We start from the raw sequence: 25,431 nt of genomic DNA on the forward strand, positions 1-25,431 counted from the left end.
AATGCACAAGATACTTTCAGGCTAGACTTGTACCCTATTCTGCTTCATCCTTAATTTATGATATTAACCTTGTGCAGCAGTGCAGATGCTGTTTAGGTTTTCAGACCAGTCTTTTAATATGGGCAGAAATATTCTTCTGCAAAGAAAGCTAAGGAGTACGATACCATGACCTTTCCTTCCCCCTTTATCAAATTAACAAAAAGCTGAGCAATTGCAATAAAAGGATATTTCATTTTTCAAAAAGGAAATAATCCAAATGCAAGTGTTCACAGTTGGACTGGTATCCAACTTCATGCATTTGTACTATAGGTATGTCTTCCCTTTCTCCATCCAGAAATAAATGTTGTATAGGTTTTATCCCACTGCAGTTGAGAACAGCTCAGTTTCAACATGTGTCCAATTTGTTGATATTTTGCTTGTTTTTAGATACAGCTATTTATTTAGGAAAGTGTCAAAAGACATTTTCTCATTTGTGTAAACTGACCAATGAAATTGACCAATGAATTTGTATAAACTGCAAAATGAAATCAATTCTAACATGTTTGGAGTTGTTGTTTTTAGAATTTATAGACATTTTTGCTTTGCTCATTTGATATTAAAATTAAGCCTAAAACAACCTCACCTTGTAGAATCCAAAGCCTGGGTCCACCAGATCAGTTTGGCCTGCTGTGCTTGGTGGTCCCTCCATTTCCACAGCCCCCTCCCCATTATTGGAGTTTTTATCAGATTCGCTTTGGCCTGAACCACACCCAGAGTCCGTGTCTGAAAGTTCGGAATCCTTCTCTTTGTTAGCCAAAGGCAGGAGGGCAGGGCTTTGCCTCACCAGCAGTTGGACTATATCATTCAGGCCAACGCTGTAATCGAAAAGGGAATGACCATCTTCCATCTGTAAAAGAAGAGTAGGAAGACCACCAGTCACATATCAACATCCAACGACTTAACACACAGCCAACCCAAAAACCATTTGAAGTGGGTCAAAATGTTTTGCTCCATTCAGTTTTAATTCCTAGGTTCGATGCCCATTTTGTTTTCATGCCAGCATTACTGTGAATAGACTAAACAAAGTTAAAGCAAAATGTTGTGCAGGGTTGGTAGTACCAAGCACAAGGTGCTAGTCTCCATTCCCTAGTACAAAAAGCTTCGAGCACCATCAACTAGTTGAAGAATAGGTTCATCCTACACATAAAATGCTTTTCTGTACAACTGTCCTCTTTTCAACTCCCAAGGAATCCATTATACTACTCAGCAAGCTACCCATACAACTCACACCATATCGTCCTGTTATCACTATCTTCAGAAATATTACAAGTTGCTTCATTTCTTTTCAACACTAAGAAAGCAAAACATAGTTCCATCCTTATATCAGTTATCATGATACCTTATACCGTATTTTTCGCCCTATAGGACGCACTTTTCCCCCTCCAAAAAGGAAGCGGAAATGTGTGTGCGTCCTATGGGGCAAATGCAGGCTTTCGCTGAAGCCTGGAGAGCGAGGGGGGTCGGTGCGCACCGACCCCCCTCGCTCTCCAGGCTTCAGGAAGCTATCCGCTAGCCGTGGGAGACGCAGCTCTCCCACGGCTAGCGGAGAGCTTGCCTGCACCCAGAAGCTTGGGGCGCGCTGAGCTCAGCACGCCCTAAGCTTCGGGCTTCGCGCAGCTATACGCTAGCCGTGGGAGAGCTGCGCGACCTCACGCAGCTCTCCCACGGCTTGCGGATAGCAGCCTGTTCTGGGGGCTGAGGTCGGGGGAAGCTCGGGCTTCCCCCGCCCCAGCCCCACACCAGGGGGGGGGGAAATAATTTTTTTTCTTTATTTCCCCCCAAAAAAACTAGGTGCGTCCTATGGGCCGGTGCGTCCTATGGGGCCAAAAATACGGTATATTGAAATATTGCAATGTTTAGCTCAAAGCTTTCCAAACTGTGTGTCATGACATGTTAGTGTGTTGGCTGCAGTGTATAGGTATGTCGCACTAATGCTTCCTATGCTCCTCCTGGGGCTGGAAAGGGGTTAGCTTAACCTCCAGTTTGATAGTAAAACTCAATTACTGTGTCACCAACATGAAAAGTTTTGAAAGCTCTGGTTTAGCTGGTAATATATCGTGATGTTGAGAACCAAATATTGCCCAGCCTTAGTCATTTTTGTTGTTGTTGTTGTTTATTTTATTTTATTATTTTAAACAAAGTAATAATGATAAATAAATAGAAATAAAACTGTGCCCCCCACCCCCGAGACCATTCCATTATAACTATCCAACCTCCTCAAATTTCAACACCTCTTGCGATGGTCTGACCAATTCCCCTCATCACAGCTTTCATTGTACAGTATCCCATATTATTGCTTGAGTATTTTGCCCCTTCTCATTAATTTCCCATATGTCTAATAATTATTTCCCTATCTTACTGTTTGACTATTATTGAAGATCCTCATATCTAACCATCTTCTGGCTTCCTTATAATCTTTCTTACCCAGCCCTAGTCTTGTGTATTACAGTGGTACCTCGGGTTAAGAACGTAATTCATTCTTGAGGTCTGTTCATAACCTGAAACTGTTCTCAACCTGAAGCACCACTTTAGCTAATGGAGCCTCCCGCTGCTGCACAATTTCTGTTCTCATCCTGAAGCAAAGTTCTTAACCCGAGGTAATATTTCTGGGTTAGCAGAGTCTGTAACCTGAAGCATCTGTAACCCGAGGTACCACTGTATAGCATAAGCTCTTGTGGGTTAGAGACGCTTTGTCATATGCAACTGGCCTAAGAAAGTTGCCAAACAGACTAATGCTGCAAGTTCTCTGAAAGTTATTGTAAACACTGCAGGTCTTTACATTCTTCCATTTCTTTGTCAATTCAGAACACCTAGTGTGTGCCCCCCCCCCAAGACAACCAAACAACAAATCAATCTACAGGTTTCATCAACAATTTAGGTCTGTATTACTCATTTGGGCACACTAGAAGCTGGGAACAGGAATTAGCCTGCAAAGTTTTCCATTGATTCTGCACCTTACAGTACGTATCTTAAGACAAAGATGTCCGCATGCATTTATCAGACAATAATTCCTAGAGAGATACTCTCAACCAAAAGAAATTCAACTAATGCTCTTTGATGAGGACACATTTGTACTTGCGGTGCAAGTTCCTCAGCATGTGGCATACGTAACAGCAGGATCTCTAAAGAAAGCCGAAGTAAAAGCAAGAATAAAGCATTCTTTTCTCTTTCTTATTCAATCAAAATGTCATCGTTTAGTGAATACGCATAGCATAATAAACAGTACTACAGTAAACTGAAGTGAAGATGAATGACTGGAATAGTGGCATGGCATCCTTAGGAAAAGGCTTTTCAACTTGAAAAGCATACTCAGAGGACTCCCAAGCAGAGGGGAAGGGGAGGCTGAGGGAACGCTCCACAAGGAAGGGTGTTTGAAAAAATATGAGGCTGCCAGCTCTGCAGGCAAGGGGTGACATAACTGGGCTCCTGAGCCCCACAGGGGTGCCACAGAAAGTATCAGGGGAGCCATGGACTTAAAAAAGGTTGAAAACCTCTGGGATAGGACATTGCCATGTTTCTCTTACTGCTCCTGGGTCTCTTAACAGCAGCCTGCAACCAAAGTTTTAGTTGCAAGGAAACTTAACTATCTCCAGCAACATTCTAGGAGATAAAGTGAAAGTTTTAGCTATGAATGCTTAGCTTTTTTTTTTTACAGTTGCGATTTTATTAATGTGACTAATATTGTTTTATAGATTAAAAATGTCTTATTGATTTGTTAATCGTATAGTGACTTTTGCTGTAATTGTGATTTTTAGCTTATTTTTGTTGCAATTTTGTTAATAGTGTTTTACAGATTGTAATTGTTTTATTGATGCTTGTTAATTATTTTATATTATTTATGCTGCATTTGTGATGTTCTATTGTGTTTTGTTATGTTATTGTTATTTATTGTTTGCAAGCCACTTTGAGATTCATTTGAATTAAAAGTGGCATAGAAATATAAGCAATCTACAGTGGTGCCTCGCAAGACGAAAAGAATCCATTCCGCCAGTCTCTTCATCTTGCAGTTTTTACGTCTTGCGAAGCAAGCCCATTAGCGGCTTAGCACTATTAGCGGCTTAGCTGATAAGCTGCTTAGCGGATCAGCTGTTAAGCGGCTTAGCGATCAGCTGTTAAGCGGCTTAGCGGATCAGCTGTTAAGCGGCTTAGCGGATCAGCTGATAAGCGGCTTAGCGGCTTGGGAAAAGGGGGGGGGGAAGGGAAAAAACCCTGCAGGAACTCGCAAGACATTTTCGTCTTGCGAAGCAAGCCCATAGGAAATTCGTTTTGCGAAGCACCTCCAAAACGGAAAACCCTTTCGTCTAGCGGGTTTTCCGTCTTGTGAGGCATTCGTCTTGCGGGGCACCACTGTATATTTAATTAAGTTTCCCAAGCACACACACACACACCCCTCTGCAACTATAGCAATGTCCCCGCTCACAGGCTTACAATGTAATCAATGTGGCACAAAAGGAATAGGGAAGAGGAAAACAATCCTTGGAGCACCTACAGCTTCACTGGCCAATGACGGGGCCAATTTGATCTCTCTATTGCCATTATGTTCTTCCTGGGAGACACAGTGTACAACCACCCAGGGGCTCCAAGTCACAGGGCTGGCGCCAAGAGGCCACTGTGCCTCCCCTCAGCTATGAAATCACATGTAACTGGCAGCTGGAACACAGTGCCCTTTCATGCAGGGAGCTCCTCCTTCTTTGGCTGATAAGACGGGGCAGGCTTGACTTCCACTTGCTAGAGATTAAACCACAGCAAGTAAACATGAATTTAAAGTTTAACAAACCCTAGAACTCTTGCATTAGTGCACACAAGGGAGCACTGACAAAAAATATGTCACAACTGAACCACACCATAGTCTCATTCCATTTTCTCTTCTGTCCCCATCCCTTTTTATACAGGGTTTATGTGAGCCTGCATGCAGGGCTGTCATATTGTTTAAGATATGCACAGTGCTTACAAAATATTTTGTAAAGTTCATGGCTAGCTCCTAATTAGCAGCAAATAAGGACAGGCAGCTTCCTCCAAACAAAGATATAGCTCAAGTTTTAACACACAGCAATCCACCTAACTAGCATTTCTGGAAGCCTAAAGGAAATAATTTTCAGCTTCACCACCTTCAGCAAACCCTCTCTATACTGAAGTGCTTGCCAAGGAACCCCAGTCTATATACCCCTGGATTCCTCTCTTGCTGCAATACTGAGTCAGCTTCCTATGTCCCTAGCCTGGGATGTATTCTAGGGCAGGGATAGTGAACATGTGGCCCTGCAGATGTTGTTGGACTTCCAGCTCCCATCAGTCCTAGCCAGCACAGCCAGTGGTCAGGGATTATTTGAGCTGCAGCCCTCCAGTTGCTGTCAGACTACATATTACCCATCCCTCTTACGAGGTGTATAGTTCATTCCCCCATCACTATCTACATGAACCAAGAATGCATCCTTGAATGAAATACTCCCCTATGCTGTGCATTTCAGAAAAGCAACACTGGTGTCTAGCTGTCTTTTGGGGAAGCTTATCCACAGTTAGTTTGGGGACGCGGGTGGCGCTGTGGGTAAAACCTCAGCGCCTAGGACTTGCCGATCGCATGGTCGGCGGTTCGAATCCCCACGGCGGGGTGCGCTCCCGTCGTTCGGTCCCAGCGCCTGCCAACCTAGCAGTTCGAAAGCACCCGCGGGTGCAAGTAGATAAATAGGGACCGCTTACCAGCGGGAAGGTAAACGGCGTTCCGTGTGCTGCGCTGGCTTGCCAGATGCAGCTTTGTCACACTGGCCACATGACCCGGAAGTGTCTGCGGACAGCGCTGGCTCCTGGCCTATAGAGTGAGATGAGCGCACAACCCTAGAGTCTGGCAAGACTGGCCCGTACGGGCAGGGGTACCTTTACCTTTTATCCACAGTTAGTGGCCTGTGCACTAAGGAGCCAGGGATCCCTGGAACAAATCACCGGTTTTAAGGGAAATTATTCACCCCTTCAAATGCTACGGGAATGTTATGATGTATTAAAGAGGGTATGTAAAATACCAAATCAAACAGACAAAACTCCAACAGCCCACATTTTCAACAGTTTTGAACAATCTCAAGCTCAGACCTTGACGATTCTTCAAGGTCTTGCAAACACATACACACTCAAGAGATATACGGTAATCTAACCACCAAATGGCACCTTAAACCTAGGCTATGGTCACAACAACAGAATGTGCTGACGCTGATTCCCCTCCAATGGGATGTTTATTTTTATTACTCATTCTATTTCTATACCAGTTTATAGTTTAAAGAACAAAACTCAAAGCACTTTACAACAAATTAAGACATCAAATAAAACAATCCAGAATAAAACTAATACAAGCTTCAAGAAAAATATTTCAGATAAGTAACATTTTGCTTTCCCCAGTCGCCAACCTGGCATCCAGAGATCTCCACACGGTCACAATGGACTCCCACCAGTTGCAGAACATGCCTGGCTAATTTCAAAAGACAGTAACATTAAGAAAGCACTCGCTCACCTGAATAGGGACCCTATTTTCCTTCTCATTCTGAACGCATCCCTGAATTATTTTTTCAATTCAATACTGCAAAGTCACAAAAAAAAATACTGATATGGTGCACAATTTCATGTAACAAGAAAGAGTAAATGTTCTCCTATGGTGGCTTGCTGAAATAATCAAGTCTTCAGTTGGTGTCCAAAACTCATTATAGACAGTGCCAGCTTGATTTCATTAGGTAAAGAGTTTCGTAACTGCAGTGTGCCATCACATTAAGTGCACAATGTCATGCAGAGGACAGTTTGACACTGCTAGAAATGTCTCAATGACAGATCACCAAGTTCAGAAAGATACAACAGGTTAAGGAATAAGGTGATCTTTTAAAGTACACTGGCCCCAGGTTATTTAGTTTTATATGAAGTAAAACCTTGAATATAAGTTGCCACTGTACTGGCACACAAAGCAGCTCTCAACAGAGGTATTATGTCGTCATTAGCCAACATAACTGGGCTGCAATACAATACACCAGCCTCAAGAATAAGCCCCACATAGACCGCATTACTATCCACAACATTACAGTCTATTCACAACATTACAGTGCTTGAGCCACTGTAACCAACCTATCCCAGTCAGATGTGAAGCTGGCAAAAGGTACTCCTAGCCACTAAGGCATCCTAAGCCTCAAGTGACACATCTACATCCCAAGTACCCACAAAATGTGTACAGTATTACTCCTGAGTGTGTGCAACCCCACCCAGGACAGGTAACTAGTGCATCTCCCAGACATGGGAACCATGCATCCACAGTGCTTCTGTTTTGCCAAGATTTAAACTCAGGTATTACCCCTCCTCTGACCTAGCACTGCCTTTCAGGCATCAGTTCAGAACTAGCACAATATTATAAAGAGCAGAGCAGGATATCATCAACATAATGGTGACCCTCTGCCCTAAAACTGCTAATGAACCCAAAGCTCCTAATAAAATTGCTGAGCTAACAATCAAAATCCAAAAGAGAAGACCTTTTTAACATTTGGAGGGGAACACAAGCTTTTCAAGTTCACAGAACACACCATCAAGCAGAATGGAAGAGCAGCTAAATGCAAATATATTCACCTAACAAAAGACAATTACTTTATATATCACTCTGAATCTCATTTACAAGGACTGAAGCAACAAGAATCTTTCTAAAATGCCAACCTAACATCAAAACACTGATTTCAGCAGAACACTAGAGGGTTGTTCCCTCTAGTGTACACTGGGATACCTCAGGACTAAGAGGGAGAGATCACTGAAAGAGTATGTGTCAGTACAAAGTATTGTTTAAACAAAGTCGCTAGATGGCAGTGCAAGTCAGGGTTGTTGCTGTTTTCCTTTTTAACAAAGTTAGCAATACACTTAGCTCAAAAGTTCTCAATCAATTCATGCAACTCTCTCCAAAGAGGCTACTAGCCAGGACTCATTCTCAGTCTAAGCACATTTGCAAAGTTAACAATCTGGCTAACAAGAATTTCAATCCTTGGTTGCCCATTAACATCAATGACCAAGCAGCTGCTACCAACAGCAGGATGAAAACCTGCATTAGTTTTACCCTGCAGGCACAACAGCTCCAGCAGCACTCAATGCATGCATGCTATGTTAAGATGCATATCTGCCAGCTTCTTACATAACCCCACCAGTAGGGATGCTTGCTTCACAAAGCAAGGTGCTTCATCAGAACCCTAGCATTCATTGCAACAATACTTTATTAGTGGAAAACTCAAGCTTGAAAGCCCTTGTATCAAAAGTGGTGGAGCAAACCCACCTTTTTAAAGCCAATCTTTTGTTTCTTTCAACCGAGAATTGAAAAATGCATTTCCTTCTTCTGCACCACACATAAAGATTTGGGCCCAATCAGCACTATGCATTTAAAGCAGTATCCTTCCACTTTAAAGAGTCATGGAATTTTCCGAAGAACCCTTGGGAAATGTAGTTTGTTACAGGCACTGAGAGCTGCTCAGAGACTCCCTATTCCCCTTGCAGAGCTGCAGTGCTCAGAATTCATTGTTAAATGACTGAGAACTGGGAATAGGGGTGTCCTAACAACTCTCAGCGGGACGCAGGTGGCGCTGTGGGTAAAAGCCTCAGCGCCTAGGATTTGCTGATCGAAAGGTCGCGGTTCGAATCCCCGCAGCGGGGTGCGCTCCCGTTGCTCGGTCCCAGCGCCTGCCAACCTAGCAGTTTGAAAGCACTCCCGGGTGCAAGTAGATAAATAGGGACCGCTTTCTAGCGGAAAGGTAAACGGCGTTTCCGTGTGCGGCTCTGGCTCGCCAGAGCAGCGATGTCACGCTGGCCACGTGACCCGGAAGTGTCTCCGGACAGCGCTGGCCCCCGGCCTCTTGAGTGAGATGGGCGCACAACCCTAGAGTCTGTCAAGACTGGCCCGAACGGGCAGGGGTACCTTTACCTTTACCTTAACAACTCTCAGCATTCTTAACTAGCTGAAGTTTCCAAGATTCTTTGGGGGAACCACAGCTGTTTAAAGTGGGATGATACTGCTTTAAATGTATAGAGTAGGTGGGGCCTGGATGGCAGTGAGGATGCACAAGATAGCAGTTGGGAGAGGGAAGAACAATGGGAGACGGGTACCTGTTTGCCCCTGTAGAAGAGCCTTTGCCTATCAGGTGCCACCCTGAACACTTCATGTATCCTCTGCCGGAGCTCTTCCACCTTGGTGAGCTTGGAAAGGGAGTCCACTCGGTGCGTCTCTTTCCCATCCATGCTGCGCACTTGAATCCACATTGTGGCTGTACCTTTGTCAAGGGACAAGCAAAGGACAAGATTACAAACACAAGGAGGGAAAATGGGGCAAAGCGGGAATAAGAAATGCTACCCCCTCCCTTCAGTCACCCCACAAATTATTAACAGCATTTTTCTTCCTTCTACACTGCATGCATACGGTTATTATTTCATAATATATACATGCCCAAACCAATTTATTTGCCCATCAACTTTTTAAAAAAACTGTGGTAACTCTCTAAATGTTGCACTAATACAAGGTTATAAAGTGGGAGGGAGAAAAAAGAAAATATTTTTTAAATGGAAAAAGTTACACAGGACAATTCTACTACCAGAAATTCAGCAGGCAAATTGTTCTCTCATAACTTTTCCTACTTTCACTGTAATTAAAGAAGAAGACCCACACTGGCCCCCCTCTAAATATCATACTGATAAGAACTAAAGATGAAAATGGCCAAAGGCCCTCTGGTTCTTACAAAGGCCAACAAGGTACCCACATGATTACTGCTGTGCTCAGGTCCTGCCATTGGGGTACCCCGGTTGGCCACTGTGAGAACAGTATGCCGGACTGGCCTGATCCAGCAGGTTTCCTCTCACGTTCTCAAGCCCACAACCAGGAGCTGCATTATACCGAATCGGACCATGAAGAACCTAGCTACTGGGTCAGGCCAAAAGAACCCATCTGGCCCAACATCCCAGGGTGAAATTTGCCTGGCACGTCTTTCACACCTTCCTGCCCCCTTGATATTGTGCTCCTCAGAAACATCCCCCCCTCGCTTTCCCAGCCCCAGCAACACTTCCAGTCTCTCCCCATGCGCCCCCCATGCACACACGTACATATATACTAGGCACATCCCCTCATATGCAAACCCAATTACTACCAGCGCCCTCGCGCCCCAGGGAAAAATATGATTCCTTCCAAGCCGCCACCACCCCAATCCCACTGCCAGCTAAAGTACGGGTTTTTTATTTAACACTCTTTACGGATTGCTTTTTAACTCAAGGCTCCCAAAGCAGTGAACGGCACTATCTATATACAGTGGTACCTTGGGTTAAGAACTTAATTCGTTCCAGAGGTCTGTTCTTAACCTGAAACTGTTCTTAACCTGAAGCACCACTTTAGCTAATGGGGCCTCCTGCCGCCGCCGCTGCACGATTTCTGTTCTCATCCTGAAGCAAAGTTCTTAACCAGAAGCACTATTTCTGGGTTAGCGGAGTTTGTAACCTGAAGCATAACGTAACCTGAGGTACCACTGTATATATATATATATACACACACACACAATGGTACCTTGGGTTACATACGCTTCAGGTTACATACGCTTCAGGTTACAGACTCCACTAACCCATAAATAGTGCTTCAGGTTAAGAACTTTGCTTCAGGATGAGAACAGAAATCGTGCTCCAGCGGCGCGGCGGCAGCAGGAAGCCCCATTAGCTAAAGTGGTGCTTCAGGTTAAGAACAGTTTCAGGTTAAGAACAGACCTCAGGAACGAATTAAGTACTTAACCCGAGGTACCACTGTGTGTGTGTGTATATATACACGCACGTGCACACACACGCACACAAATGTAACAAAATAAGATACATAATAAAAGTTATTATTAATAATTATTCATTCTCCTACCCCTTTTCCACCCCTAGTGCAGCGCAGACGCCCCAGTGGGAAAGTACCGATTTCCCCACACATCCCTATAGATTCTGCCCCATGAGCCCCCTCAGAAGTAGGCCATCCACATTGAGCCCCCCACCACCAACCCCCCCTGCTTCTCCCACATTTGCCCCCCCCACCCCTGTCGTTTGCCAGGAATACGCAACACCTCGTTGCCCCAACCAGTCCCCCTTAAACCCCCACAGCCCCCCCACCACCAAAACAGACCACTCGCCTGCTGCCACCCCCTTTGTCTATTTTGTGCGCCCCCCCCAAAAAAGCGCACCACCCACTTTGCGCGCCCCCAACCCAAAAAGCGACCCCCCCTCCCCACAATTAATGAGCCCTATGCCCTCCTTCGTTAAAAAGAGCCCCCAGCCCCACAATTACGCACCCCGGCGACAAAATCCCCTCAGAGCCGGTCTTACTCAGCGCGACCTCTCAGCCAAACTTGGGCTCCTTTCGCTCCCGCATTTTTTTCCCTTCCCCAACCGCCCCGCCTCCTGCTCCGGCTTTTTTTTCCCAATCTCTCTCGCCACCTCCGCCACCCATTGGCTGAGTCCCCGCATAGCGGCGGACCGCATTGGCCGCCGCTTAAGGCGCCGCCCGCCCCCACCGAAAGCAAGTTCGCCTGCGCCACGTTTCCCCTGAGCGAAGTGTGTGTCTCGCTTCCCTTCTCCCTCGCGGACTTGGAAGGCGCGCGCCACAAAAATTGAAAAAAACCGCCCCCGGCGCGAGGGTTGGACGGGAATTTGAGAGGCTCTCTCGCGAGATTATGTAAAAGAGCAGACAGAGGGAGAGACGGGGCAGGGAAGAGGGAGCTGTTCGCTTCTGAGTTCATTTAAAGGGGCAGGCGGTAAAATAAATATTCATCATCAACAACAACCACCTTAATTTTAAAAAGCTATTGAGATTATGGAGGGACTTTCTGTAATAGCACCACGGAAATTGAAATAATTCCAATTGCCACTCTAAACTCAATTGCATAAATCCCATTTCAGAAATAAATGGCATTTCTTTTGCCTTTATGCTATTTAAATTCGCTTTAATACATTAAAGATGTATCCACACACACAAGAATAACGGAAAATAAACTACCTAGGCTGACTTAGCTCTGTTAATTTCAGTGGGTCTATAGCCAGGAGAATTTACCTGGATACAAGTCACCCAAGTTCAGCCAAAATTAAAAACTGGATACTTATTTATCATTATCAATCAATTCATTAACATGACGCATCTTCTGGACACGCCTAAAGACAAAAGGCAGTTAAGGCTGCAACTCTGTGATGGCTTATTTGGAAGTAAGACAGATAGTTCCCTTAAGTTTAAAATGAGCATGCAGTTTCATTAAGTCCAGCAGGTTTCTTTCTTTTTAAAGGTTTTTTTTTATTAACAATTCTCCCCAAATACAGTAAAATTACAACTACAGAAGATGCAAATTGAATTCAGCCCAGAAGGTTTCAACTGACAACTGCAACCATCTCAGGATTGTTGATTACATTAACACTTGTAGTTGGGACAAAGGAAAATGAATAGATCTTAGATCTTATTCAGCTTTTTGCTCCTTTAATGCAGTAAGCCAGAAATTCGCAGAACAAAGACTAAGGCCACATTCACGCCATGGGCTTAAGGCAATATGAGGCTGCTTTGAACAATCATGAGTTGTTAGGAGACTCCCTCTTCCTCCCCCAGAGATCTCTGGGGGAAAAGATCAATTGTTAAACCACTCAGGGAATGGGATAACACCCACTAACCCTAGCTTTTTGGTTTTTGGGAGTAACTATCGATCAGGGCATGACTTGGAGCGCAAATACCACTGCTCTGGTGAAGAAGGCCCAGCAGAGAATTTATTTCCTCAGACTTTTAAAGAAGAACAATCTGAATGAGAGACTGCTGGTGTCCTTCTACCGAGGCTCCATAGAGAGCATTCTTACATACTGTATTTGTGCTTGGTTCTCCAGTTGTACAGCTAGGGAGAGGAAGGTGCTCCAGAAGGTCATAACCACAGCCCAAAGGATTATTGGTCATCCTCTCCCATCTTTGGAAGAACTGTACGGTTCCCGTTGTCTTAGGAAAGCAAACAACATCCTGCAGGATTCATCTCACCCTGGACACAGTCTGTTTGCACTACTGCCTTCTGGCAGGAGATATAGAAACATCAAGTCAAGGACAAATAGACTGAAAAACAGTTTCTATCCAAGAGCTGTGGCCTTTTTGAATGCTGTAACTCGATAGTGTGACCTGGGAGTTTGATGGGTGTTGGTGTGGGTGTGGCTGGAATGTGGTTTGTTTGGTTGTTGTGGTTGTTTTGCTTTTGTTGTTTTTAAGGGATGGCATCCAATTTCGTTGCACTTGTGCAATGTTGCACTTGTGTAATGACAATAAAGAATCTATTCTATTCTATCTATTCTATTCTATTCTTAGTAGCAGAGCACTTTCAAAGCAATCAGAACGTCTCAGGTTTGATCCTTAGAGTCTCCAGGAAAGGCTGGAGGAGGGGGAGAAGAAAGTAAACCACCTTTGAGCTTCTTTGAGATAAAGGTGGAATAGGAAGGAGGGAAAGACAGGTTTCTGGGTTTGAAGCATGGATGCCCAGGTACCAAGACGGAGCCTGACGTCTCCACCATCCGGAGGTCCATGCCTTGGGAATCCTTGCATCCTGACTGTTTTCACACATCCTGTAGAATTCTGTCCATTATATTTCATCTGCACAATCATAATGAATTTTAGGAACCAAAAAGTCGGATAGAAAAATACAACTTTTGAGCCGTCTGATCCCCAAATGGCAACTAGACAGTCCGTTTTGGCGACTGTAACCCTGGTTCAAGGAGCCATTTGGCGCCTAGCTAATACGTATATGAGAGTTCCTAACACTGGTTTTAGTGTGTTGTCAATCACTTTGAGGTTTTTTTCCCTTTAAAATATTAAGTGTTATAGAAATTAAATGAATAATAATAATAACCACCCTACCGGGGGATTAGCACCTAGACATTCCGTTGCAGCAATCATAACCCAGGTTTAAAGTGCCATTTGGCAATTAGCATATATATCTGAGTTTCTCACACTGTCTAACCACTATGCCACGCTGTTGGCACTACAACTCTCATCATCCACAGCCAGATTGGCCAATAGTTGAGGATGATGGGACTTGTAGTCCAACATCATCTGGCGACCCAAGGTTGAAGAGCACTGGATTAAAAGATCCAATGGAGAGATAAGCCAATAATGTCCTCATTAATTTGGGTTTACGTAACCTAAACAAAGGGATGGGGGTGGTGCTGTGGTCTAAACCACAGAGCCTAGGGCTTGCTGATTGGAAAGTGGGAGGTTCGAATCCCCGCAATGGGGTGAGCTCCCGTTGCTCGGTCCCTGCTCCTGCCAACCTAGCAGTTCGGAAGCACGTCAAAGTGCAAGTAGATAAATAGGTACCACTCTGGCGGGAAGGTAAACGGCATTTCCGTGCACTGCTCTGGTTTTGCCAGAAGCGGCTTAGTCATGCTGGCCACATGACCCAGAAAAACTGTCTGCGGACAAATGTTGACTGCCTTGGCCAGTAAAGTGAGACGAGCGCTGCAACCCCAGAGTCGTTCGCAACTGGACTTAACTGTCAGGGGTCCCTTTACCTTTAACCTAAACAAAATACCCCCCAAGATATTGCTGCAAAGGTCAAAAGCTGGAGTAGTGGAGGAAATCACCCTCTCCACTTCTGGAACAACCAGATCAGCCTCTGCCAACCTCCTGGTTGGACTACAACTCCCATGAGCCCCCAGCCAGCATGGCGGCGAAGGCTGAAGCAGATTTGCAAGCTTGCCGCCTTCATGTTCTGGAAGCTGGTTAATTGCACTTCCTCCTGTTACAGCCTGCAGTTGGAAAACCGCAAAAAGCACCAGTTTGTCTGCAAGCCCCACCAAAGCGCAGTTGTCTATAAATAGGGGCAGGCCCGATTGCTCCATGACCAAAACAAAGAAATAAGCTTTAGAAATCCTTGTCTCACTTTCCTGCAAAAAACAACAACACAGGCGGCATTGCTCACACCCTTTCAACGGCAACCTGGGCTGAAAAAAGGTTTGGTCTCTTGCCATTCCCTCCAAGGAGCTCCAATTTTATCTTCACAACAGCCCTGCCAAGTGGGCCAGGTGTGGGGACTGCAGTCCCCAGAAGTTGGGGTTGAGGGTGGGAGTTTGCAGCTTAGCAATGCCTGGAGGACCACAAGCAAAACAATTCTAAAATGTTCACCAACTGCAGCTGTGTCCCGAGAAACTCACGAGAAGAAGAAGAAGAAGAGTTTGGATTTGATACCCCGCCTTTCACTCCCTTTAAGGAGTCTCAAAGCGGCTAACATTCTCCTTTCCCTTCCTCCCCCACAACAAACACTCTGCGAGGTGAGTGGGGCTGAGAGACTTCAGAGAAGTGTGACTGGCCCAAGGTCACCCAGCAGCTGCATGTGGAGCAGCGGAGACGCGAACCCGGTTCACCAGATTACGAGTCTATTGCTCTTAACCACTACACCAGGGGTCTGCAACCCGCGGCTCCGGAGCCGCATGTGGCTCTTTCACATCTTTGCCGCGGCTCCGGGGCAGATACTAGCGAGGGGAGGAGGCGCATTGTGCGCCCCGACACTCCTCACTGTGGCGGGCGCTGTACTGGCTGTGACGTCGCATGGGGGCAGTGCGTGCATTAGTCACGCACCGTCCCGACGTCACCTTCCTGCCCGCTGTCAGATCGCGGCTCCGGAGATATATTTGTTTTAAATGTCGCAATGGTTTTGCGGCTCCCAGTTATTGTTTTTTCTTCGGAAACGGGTCCAAGTGGCTCTTTTTGTCTTAAAGGTTGCAGACCCCTGCACTACACCAAACAGCCCTTTCCTGCTGTTTCCCCCCCCCCATCCATTGCATGGGGTTGGACTAGATGACCCTTAGTGTCCCTTCCAGCTCTAAAATTCTTTGAATACTCATATTCCTTTCAAAGCCACCCTCAGCCTGGGGGTATTCAATGTGTTGTATTCAATTATGCCCTACTCAGAACAGACCCACCAAAAGAAAATAAAGCTAAGTTAACTCCAATGGGTAAGAGCTAGGGGTGAACCAATGGAGGAGAAAACTGAACAATATTATAATTTTAGAATACTTAACTGTGAAGATACATAGAATGAAAGCGTTTAAGGTCAGTAAGAAAGAGGAGGATTGGTTTGAGAAGATATTGAATGATTTGAGTAGGTTTGAACAAATTGAGGCAATTAAAATGTTAAAAATCAACCTTGTGGAAGGAGGAGTGTTAAGGTATATAGAATTGTACATATGGTTGATTTGAATATGTTATTATGGATACCCAATGTATCAGCCGCCTGGGGGGTTTCACTGTTTGTGTTTTGGTGGTTGCTAAAAAATTATATATAAGTTAACTCCAATGGCTTCTAGTCAGAGTAGGACTGACTCCCACCCCTTAGTTCAGACATAGGCAAACTCCAGCCCTCCAGATGCTTGGGACTACAATTCCCATCATCCCTAGCTAACAGGACCAGTGGTCAGGGATGATGGGAATTGTAGTCTCAAACATCTGGAGGGCCAGAGTTTGCTTATGCCTGCCTTAGTTCAAACCATGCTCTAAGGAGCCTTGTATCAACACAAGGGGCACATTCCCTCTGGGAAAGCCTACTGCATGCAAGTGGCGGACGGGGGCTAAAGAGGGCAGAGCGCCACAGATGTGAGCCTTGTTTTGTACAGCAGAGAGCCCAAAAAGGCAAGTGGTTTGCACAAACACACCCCTATGTCTCCCAATCGCGACAAGAAAAAAGGCATGATTGGAGCTCAAGAGCACATCCCAGCCGGACAAAAGGACATGGAACTGCCTGGAAAAGGATTATGACTTGGGAAGCATTCCAAGGGCCAGAAACGGGGGCATAGAGGGCTGGCATTCAACTCCCTGGGTTCTTGGCCCTAACTCAAAGGCAGGCATAGGCAAACTCGGCCCTCCAGATGTTTTGGGACTACAACTCCCATCATCCCTAGGCTAACAGGACCAGTGGTCAGGGATGATGGTGAAGGGCCTCAGAAATAGAAATTCCAGCATGCTGTTATCAAAGCCAGTGTTACAAGACCGGCAAGGCCATAAGCAGGGAGACAAACAAAGCAACTGTTATGAGACAGGGAAGGCCGTAGCAGGCAGACAAACCAAGAATGAGTAAATTAAGAAGTGTTAACCTTCAAAAGGAGAAACATGGAATGTTAGAGCCTGATTGGATAAGAAGGTAAAGTCTCACTCTCTGTTTTTTTGTATAGTCTATAAAAAGTGGGCGCACCCTGACTGGGGTGCGCAGATTGCGGGCTTATCGCTCTGTACCTTTGTTCTGCATATGCATTTCAAATAAATCCTGTCGAAACCTGCAAGGTTGGTTGCCACTTCGTGTGAATCTGTGCTCCGGGGAACCAATAGCAGATATGGAACAGGTCCATCAATGGGAGTTGCAGTCCCAAAACATCTGGAGGGCCGAGTTTGCCTATGCCTGCCCAAAGGGTTTCCCTAACACAGAAGCCAGAAGCAAGGAGGACAGGAGATACAGCTGCCTTGGCAGGCATTTGTGCAACTGGAGCTCGACGGCGCATTTTTGGCCCAACACCACACACACACATCCCCGAAACCTTTGTCTAATGCAGTCCACGAAAGCCTCTCTCTCAACAGCAGCGCAATCCTGCACATGCCTATGCAAGAGAAAACCCCCAGTGAGTTAAATGGGGCAAGCCACATTGAAAGGGACCACAGGAAAAGACAGACCATTGGGCCTATCTAACTCAGTGCTGTCTACACTAACCGGCAGAAGCGCTCCAGGATTGTCCAGCTCTGCTGTGAGATGCTGAGGGCGGAACTTGGGACCTGAACCTGGAACCTTATGTACGCAAAGCTTATTTTAACCTTTGATTCCTCCTTTTTAAATTCATTATAGCTGATTTTCTCAGCCGCACTGTATTTATTTTCATTTCCTGGAGACATTCTTCATATGGAATTGATTCTTAGTGCAACTACTCTCCCCATTTGGCCAAAGATATAATATATTAAAAAAAGACGAGCCGCATCCAGCCGGGAACCCATAGAAGCAAATGGACGTAAGTTAGGCAAGTTCATCAACTTCTCAATATGCGATCCTTTGACCGCCTAAGCAGAAGGAAATCCCGTTGAATTCAATGGCCCTTACTAACCAATAGGTGTATGCACCCGTTTTCTTAGGAACAAGTCCCATTGAACTCAATGAAATGTACTTCTCAAAAACTTAAAAATTTCAAGGGGGAGCAAGACTGACTGTTGTGCAACAATCACACGCCCGGAAGCTGTTTGTTTCTGCTAAAACAGGCTCCCCCAACCTCAGCCCTCCAGATGTTTTGAAACTACAATTCCCATCATCCCTGACCACTGGTCCTGCTAGCTAGGGATCATGGGAGTTGTAGTCTAAAAAACATCTGGAGGGCCGAGGCTGAAGAAGCCTGTGCTAAATCTGAGGTGGAGCAAAGCAAACCTTGACCCTGTCAATTTCAGTGGGATTTCTAGCAACTTTAGCCACTCAAGGGTGGATCCATTCATGGGCGTGGCCAGGATCTATTTGGGAGCAGGGGGAGGGAGGGCAAAACCGAGTTATCTGCCACACAATTGGTCAGTGAGTTCTTTTTATTTATTTACTTTATTTAAGGGGGCAGCTGCCCCGCTACCCATGGATCCATTGAAAACAATGGGTCTACTCTCAGTGTGGCTAACATTGGCCATTAAAGGTAAAGGGACCCCTGACCATTAGGTCCAGTCGTGGCCGACTCTGGGGTTGCGGCGCTCATCTCGCTTTATTGGCCGAGGGAGCCGGTGTTTGTCCGCAGACAGTTTTCTGGGAACCAGAGCAGCGCACGGAAACACCGTTTACCTTCCCGCTGGAGCGGTACCTATTTATCTACTTGCACTTTTGACGTGCTTTCAAACTGCTAGGTGGGCAGGAGCAGGGACTGAGAAACGGGAGCTCACCCCATTGTGGGGATTCGAACCACCGACCTTCTGATTGGCAAGCTCTAGGCTCTGTGGTTTAACCCACAGCGCCACCCGTGTCCCTTGACATTGGCCATTACCCCACATGAATAATACTACTGATGCTATGCTATGCTACTTGGGAGCAAACCCCAGTAAACCTAATTGGGACGTCCTTTCCCACCCGAAGGCATGGCCAAACTTGGCCCTCCAGCTGTTTGAGGACTACTATTCCCATCATCCCTGACCACTGGTCCTTTTAGCTAGGGATGATGGGAGTTGTAGTCCCCAAACAGCTGGAGGGCCAAGTTTGGCCATGCCTGCATGCAGAGGCTTTCGCTCTGCACCATGCCACAGGGATGACGTGGAAGTCCATGTACAGGTCTATAAGTGTTTTTCCCCCCTTCCCATTCATTGCAATGAATGCTCCTACTCCAGGGTATGTTTCATGAATGCGTGTGGCCGTTTTAAAAAAATGTGTGGTCATCCACCCACCGCTGCAGCCCTTGCCCTGCAACGATCTGGGAGTTAAGTCCATCTGGCTTAATTGAGTAGACTTGGAAGGGCAGAATATAGACTCTGCTTAAACAACGAACAGTATATTAGCAGTATATTAAGGTTAACAGAAAATTGCAACTTATTTTCCCGCTATTTGGATATGCACCCTTACTTTGAGGGTTGGGGGGGGAGAGGAATTGAAGTACCCCCACCCCGCTGGCAGCCGACCCACCCCGCAAACCTCTCCTGCAATGCTAGACAACACTTACCTGGGGGCAGATCGCCTTGAGATCCACCACACTCTCCACTTCTGAAATACAATTGCTTTGCGGATTTCTGTCTTAAAAAGGACACTCACCTGGTTTGCTTGTCTTTTTTTTAAAAAAATAAAACTTCTCTCTCTTTCTCTCGGCTCTGCTTCTTTGCAAATCCGAAGACGGGGAAAGCGCGCCTTTTTTCCTTCCTCCGATGGAAAAATTAATTTAAAAAAAGTAAAACTGTATTACTCAATCCCAAATGCTTCCGTTTGATCCAGGTGTAGATCTCACGTGGCAATATTATGCATATTATATTATATATATTTTATACGTATATATATATATGTGAGTGTCTATAAAAAAGCTGGGAGCGAAAGGTCCCCCGCAACTGGCGCAGCCCGCGCAAAATTCTCCTTTTTTACGCCTCCAGTCTTTAGAGTTTGGCGGGGAAAGTTGCTGTGGGCCGTTCTGAGCCTCCTGATTGGTCGGCGGTGGCGGGAACTGGGAGGAAGTGGGCGTGGCTTCATCCCGGCTCACTTGCCATTCCGGCTTGCCGCTCGGAGGGTTGAGTGCGCATGCGCGACGAATAATAGCTCAGACATCGACTGATCAAGAGATGGCTTAAAACGTTCAGCTTGACTCGGTCACCCCAGCTCTGGAAGCTGTTTTGCTTTCGCCTCATGAGGTTGCAAACCCTCTACTCACTTACCTGGGCGTAAGCAGTGTTCAGTTCAATGGCAGTTACTTTTGAGTAGGGATGTGCAAAAGTTCATTTAGTTTGCATTTAACCATGAATTTATCAAATTTGCGTTTTCTGGAACTGTGAAAACACCACCCATTTAAAGCAGAAGTCTTCTCCCAAATAATATTTGGAATTGTATTATTAAGTGTGCTGGGAATTGGACCCCTGACCATTTGGTCCAGTCGTGGCCGACTCTGGGGTTGCGGGGCTCATCTCGCTTTATTGGCCAAGGGAGCCGGCGTACAGCTTCCGGGTCATGTGGCCAGCAGGACTAAGCCGCTTCTGGCGAACCAGAGCAGCGCACGGAAACACCATTTACCTTCCCGCCAGAGTGGTACCTATTTATCTACTTGCACTTTGACGTGCTTTCGAACTGCTAGGTTGGCAGGAGCAGGGACCGAGCAACGGGAGCTCACCCCGTTACGGGGATTCGAACCGCCGACCTTCTGATCGGCAAGTCCTAGGCTCTGTGGTTTAACCCACAGCGCCACCTGCGTCTTACCTGGTTGCTTTTGATCAGTCCTTTAGGTCAACTTTCCTCACTTTTCTTTTTTCATTAAAAGCTGAAACACACACACACACACACACACAGCCCTAACAGAGATGAACTGGTGGGGAAACCATAAAAAAATACAAAATAGTGTGTGTCATTTTAACAGGTGAATTTCTTCAAATTTCTTCAATGAGGGGTCTTAAAAAATATGATTTTGGGTGTGAAGAATTCAAATCTGCTGCTGTTTTTGTGACTGAACAATGTTTAGCTTGGTAAGTCTACATTTGATGAAGAAGCACATAAACTGTTTCCGGGAAACCAAATAATTTTAATTTTACCCTGTGAAAATGTCAGGCAATGCTAAATAATAATATGTAACTGCAGCTACTTGGCAATCATTTTTAATTATTTCTGTGCAATTTTACCCACAGTTTACTTACCAGGCAAAACTAAATTACTGTATATTAATTTAACCAAAGTTCCCAAGTCATGTTACAACTTTTTGGCACCCCTCATTTTTTGGAATTTGAAAGCTGAAAAATTCAGTGCACCCTAATACAACCACAATGGGAAAATATTTCTAAATATCTTGTTTTGTCTAGCATGCCAGCAAAGTTTTAAAGTTTTAAAATGTTCTGCTTTATGTCAAACCTATAGACTTCAGAGTGCCTTGCTACACCCTAATTAAGCATGCTGACTTGCTCAAAATGGCTAAATCCCATCATTTAATTTGCATAGAGGCCTTTTGGTCTTCCAGTATTATCCTTCCAATGTTATCTTGACTACCATAATCATATCAAAGAGTGAAACTGCTGAAAGAGTCAAACATATCCCAATTGTATTCATTCAGGATCTTGAAGAGAGGCAAAGGCATTACTGAAAGTCTTAAATCTATTATTATTATTAAATTTACTCAGCAATGTTGATTGTTATCAGCACAATTGCTGATATGAGGAGTCACTGTGCTAATTTTGTAAAAGTTCAAGCCCTAATTTAATTGTCGTGGACTGTGCTTTTTGCATTCATTGCCAATTAGCATTCTTATCTCCCCCTTCATTCCTGGCAGTTTGTTAACTTTTCATGCATCTGGTGAAACTTTTCATGCATCTTGGGTCCTCTAGCCTGCAAAAGCTTGCATCAGAACACATTTACTTCTTATAACAAAGGCCAGTGTAAAATTAAGTGTTAAAAGCCTGCGCACATCACTACAGGGGTTAATATAATCATCTCAGCAATAACCACCATTTGTCAAATATTTAATTATCACTGATAAATAACAAGTCTCTTAGAAGGCACTGTGAGGCTCTTTGATTTTCTTTGTTGCCACACTGGAAATACTGGAACAATTTGTTGAGCAAAAAAGAGAAAAAGATGATGGATCTCTAAAGGTAAAGGGACCCCTGACCATTAGGTCCAGTCACAGATGACTCTGCGGTTGCGGCTCTCATCTTGCTTTATTGGGCAAGGGAGCCGGCGTACAGCTTCCGGGTCATGTGGCCAGCATGACTAAGCCGCTTCTGGCGAACCAGAGCAGTGCACAGAAACGCCGTTTACCTTCCCGCCGGAGCGATACCTATTTATCTACTTGCACTTTGACGTGCTTTCGAACTTCTATGTTGGCAGGAGCTGGGACCGAGCAACGGGAGCTCATCCCGTCGCGGGGATTCGAACCGCCGACCTTCTGATCAGCAAGCCCAAGAGGCACAGTGGTTTAGACCACGGTGCCACCCGCATGGTCTACTGGGGATTTATTATATAGAACTGCGGTGTCCTGAGTATGAGATTCCTGTCTCATGTCTCCCACAGAGAACAAAACCTGTGAGGCTGAACTTAAAATCCCATAAATGTCACACCCGCACTATATATTTAAAACACATTTCTACTGCGTTAAGAATCCTGGACGTGCCCGAGGATTAAGGCTTTCTGGGAGATGATTTATAATGAGTTGAAAAAGATATTTAAATATACTTTCGTGAAGAAACCAGAGGCCTTTCTCCTGGGCATAGTTGGCCAATTGGTGTCAAAGAAGGATAGAACTTTCTTTTTGTATGCTACAGCAGCAGCAAGAATACTCATCACAAAGCATTGGAAGACACAAGATTTACCCACCCGGGAAGAATGGCAGATGCAAGTAATTGACTATATGGAAATGGCGGAGATGACTGGCAGAATCCGAGACCAGGGAGAAGAGTCGATGGAAGAAGATTGGAGGAAATTTAAAATCTATTTACAGAAGTATTGTAAAATGTATGAATGCTGATGACATTGAAATGAAATGAAGGGGTTCTAGCAACAAGATAGATAAAAATTTGAAATTATAAATTTGGAAGGTAAAATAAGTAAGGAAAAGGTAGTAGGATATGAATTTGCTGAACTAACTGTTAAAAAGGGATACAAAAAAGGGAGGCGTGAGGAAGTCAGGAAAATAAGTTAATCAAAGATAAAAAACTAGAAAAGAGTGATTTGTGTTTTACCTTTTTGTGTGTGTATTGACTTTTTCTTTTCCCTTGTTAGGTTAAATGTTTGTATTACTATGTTTTATATTTCCCCTGTGTTTTTATTGTTCTTTGTGGTTGTGTTTTTTTCTATTGTTAAACTTAATAAAATATTATTATAAAAAAAAAGAATCCTGGAAATTGTAGTTTACCCCCCGCAATGCTACAATCCCAAGCACCTTTAACAGACTTCCCAAGGTTCTTTGCGGGGGGGCTATGCACTTCAGGTGTGCTTTGGATTCATGGGGTGGAAGGATTTGGCGGGTCAGAAAGGTAACCCATTGTTGGCCTCCATCAAGAGACAATGGAGTCCGCCTCCGGGGGCTAAGTCAAACCACTGTGTTAGCCAGGGCCGTCATAAGCATATCCGGCGCCGTGGTGCAAAGATCCCTCTGACGCCCCCCCAAGTTGTCGACCTTTTTTAAGGGGGGGAGCCCCAAAGTTGCTGACCTGTTTTTAGGGAGCTGACACCACGCTTACACAATATCTCTAACAAGCCCTTAGAACAAAATAAAATGAAAAGGCAGAAGAAAGTCTAATGAAGTCCTCAATTCCAAGGCAATTCATTCAAGACTCAGCAGTTCTTCAATTTCATCCTCATGATTCAAATCGCCACATATCAAAAAGTTAAAGCAACCACCAGTTTGTTGTTCTTTAAATAAATGGATAAGGACACAGAGAATGACGTTCCCGGCCAATTTGTGTTTAAGTACAAAGATGACGTTTTCAAATATTGTGGGGGGGGGGGTGTAAAGCAGTGACACCCTGAACCTAAAAAGGACCCAAAACTTGGGTCACAAAGGGTGCAGCCCGAAATGCACTTACCTGAGAGTAAGCCCTGCTGAATCTAATAGGACCTTAAAACCTTGTCCCTTGCCAGAGGTACTTGTTTTTGTTCTTTCGTCGTTTAGTCATGTCCGACTCTTCGTGACCCCCTGGACCAGAGCATGCCAGGCACTTCTGTCTTCCACTGCCTCCCGCAGTTTGGTCAAACTCATGCTGGTAGCTTCAAGAACACTGTCCCACCATCTCATCCTCTGTCGTCCCCTTCTCCTTCTGCCCTCCATCTTTCCCAACATCAGGGTCTTTTCCAGGGAGTCTTCTCTTCTCATGAGGTGGCCAGAGGATTGGAGCCTCAGCTTCAGGATCTGTCCTTCCAGTCAGCACTCAGGGCTGATTTCCTTCAGAATGAAGGAAATCAGTATCTGAAGAAGTGTGCATGCACACAAACTTAGTTGGTCTCTAAGGTGCTACCAGCATGAGTTTGACCAAACTGCGGGAGGCAGTGGAAGACAGGAGTGCCTGGCGTGCTCTGGTCCAGGGGGTCACGAAGAGTCGGACACGACTAAACGACTAAACAACAACAAAGGTGCTACTGTAAGGTTTTTTTTTAATTTTGTTTCAACAACAGACCAACATGGCTACCTACCTGTTCCTTCAGAATGGATAGGTTTGATCTTCTTGCAGTCCATGGGACTCTCCAGAGTCTCCTCCAGCACCAGAATTCAAAAGCATCCATTCTTCGGCGATCAGCCTTCTTTATGGTCCAGCTCTCACTTCCATACATCACTACGGGGGAAAACCATAGCTTTGATTACATGGACCTTTGTCGGCAAGTGGTGTCTCTTGTAGTAGCCAGAGGTACTCCCCTCCTCTAACACCCCATAACTCCCCATACCAAGTAACTTGACTATTCAAGGGCTTTAAATGGTGTCGCCATTGGGTTCCCTGTCAGGAGTTCAGCCTACACTCAAGTAGGACCCTGGCAGAGACACATGCCTGACTGGCATGTTCTCTCCCTCCTGGTCGATCGTTCGGGAGCTTCATAAGCTTTCTTCTGCCCGAACATCACAGCGACCGATGCCAACAGACATCGGTACACTTAGGGATCCGCAGAGTCTTCGCAACTTGCGTGACAGACCTCAGCAACTCAGCATTTTGGCTAATCTACTTTATTTACATAAAAACACACACGGAGCACTGCAACATGGCTCCTTCTCTCTCTAGCATCA

At 45.2% G+C, this 25,431-nt stretch overlaps 1 protein-coding gene across 4 annotated transcripts in view; it reads right to left on the reverse strand.

The window, feature by feature from the left end:
• The window catches only part of UHRF1 (ubiquitin like with PHD and ring finger domains 1), a 34,498-nt gene extending 14,395 nt beyond the window's left edge, over window positions 1-20,103 (reverse strand). Inside the window, exons 1-3 of one of the 4 annotated variants that reach the window (XM_028713412.2) lie at window positions 19,791-20,103; window positions 9,136-9,299; window positions 623-886 (exon numbers count right to left, since the gene is read on the reverse strand). In XM_028713412.2, the coding sequence (XP_028569245.1) occupies window positions 623-886; window positions 9,136-9,288 (417 nt within the window). In that variant the 5' untranslated portion in view covers window positions 9,289-9,299; window positions 19,791-20,103. Of the gene's footprint in view, window positions 1-622; window positions 887-9,135; window positions 9,300-11,330; window positions 11,456-11,552; window positions 11,639-19,790 lie in introns of those variants that run through there. The other 3 variants (XM_028713414.2, XM_028713413.2, XM_028713411.2) reach the window with 3 other exon arrangements.
• Window positions 20,104-25,431: the final 5,328 nt, after the last annotated feature.

The sequence above is a fragment of the Podarcis muralis genome, chromosome 18, assembly GCF_964188315.1.
Source record: "Podarcis muralis chromosome 18, rPodMur119.hap1.1, whole genome shotgun sequence".
Taxonomy (NCBI): domain Eukaryota; kingdom Metazoa; phylum Chordata; class Lepidosauria; order Squamata; family Lacertidae; genus Podarcis; species Podarcis muralis.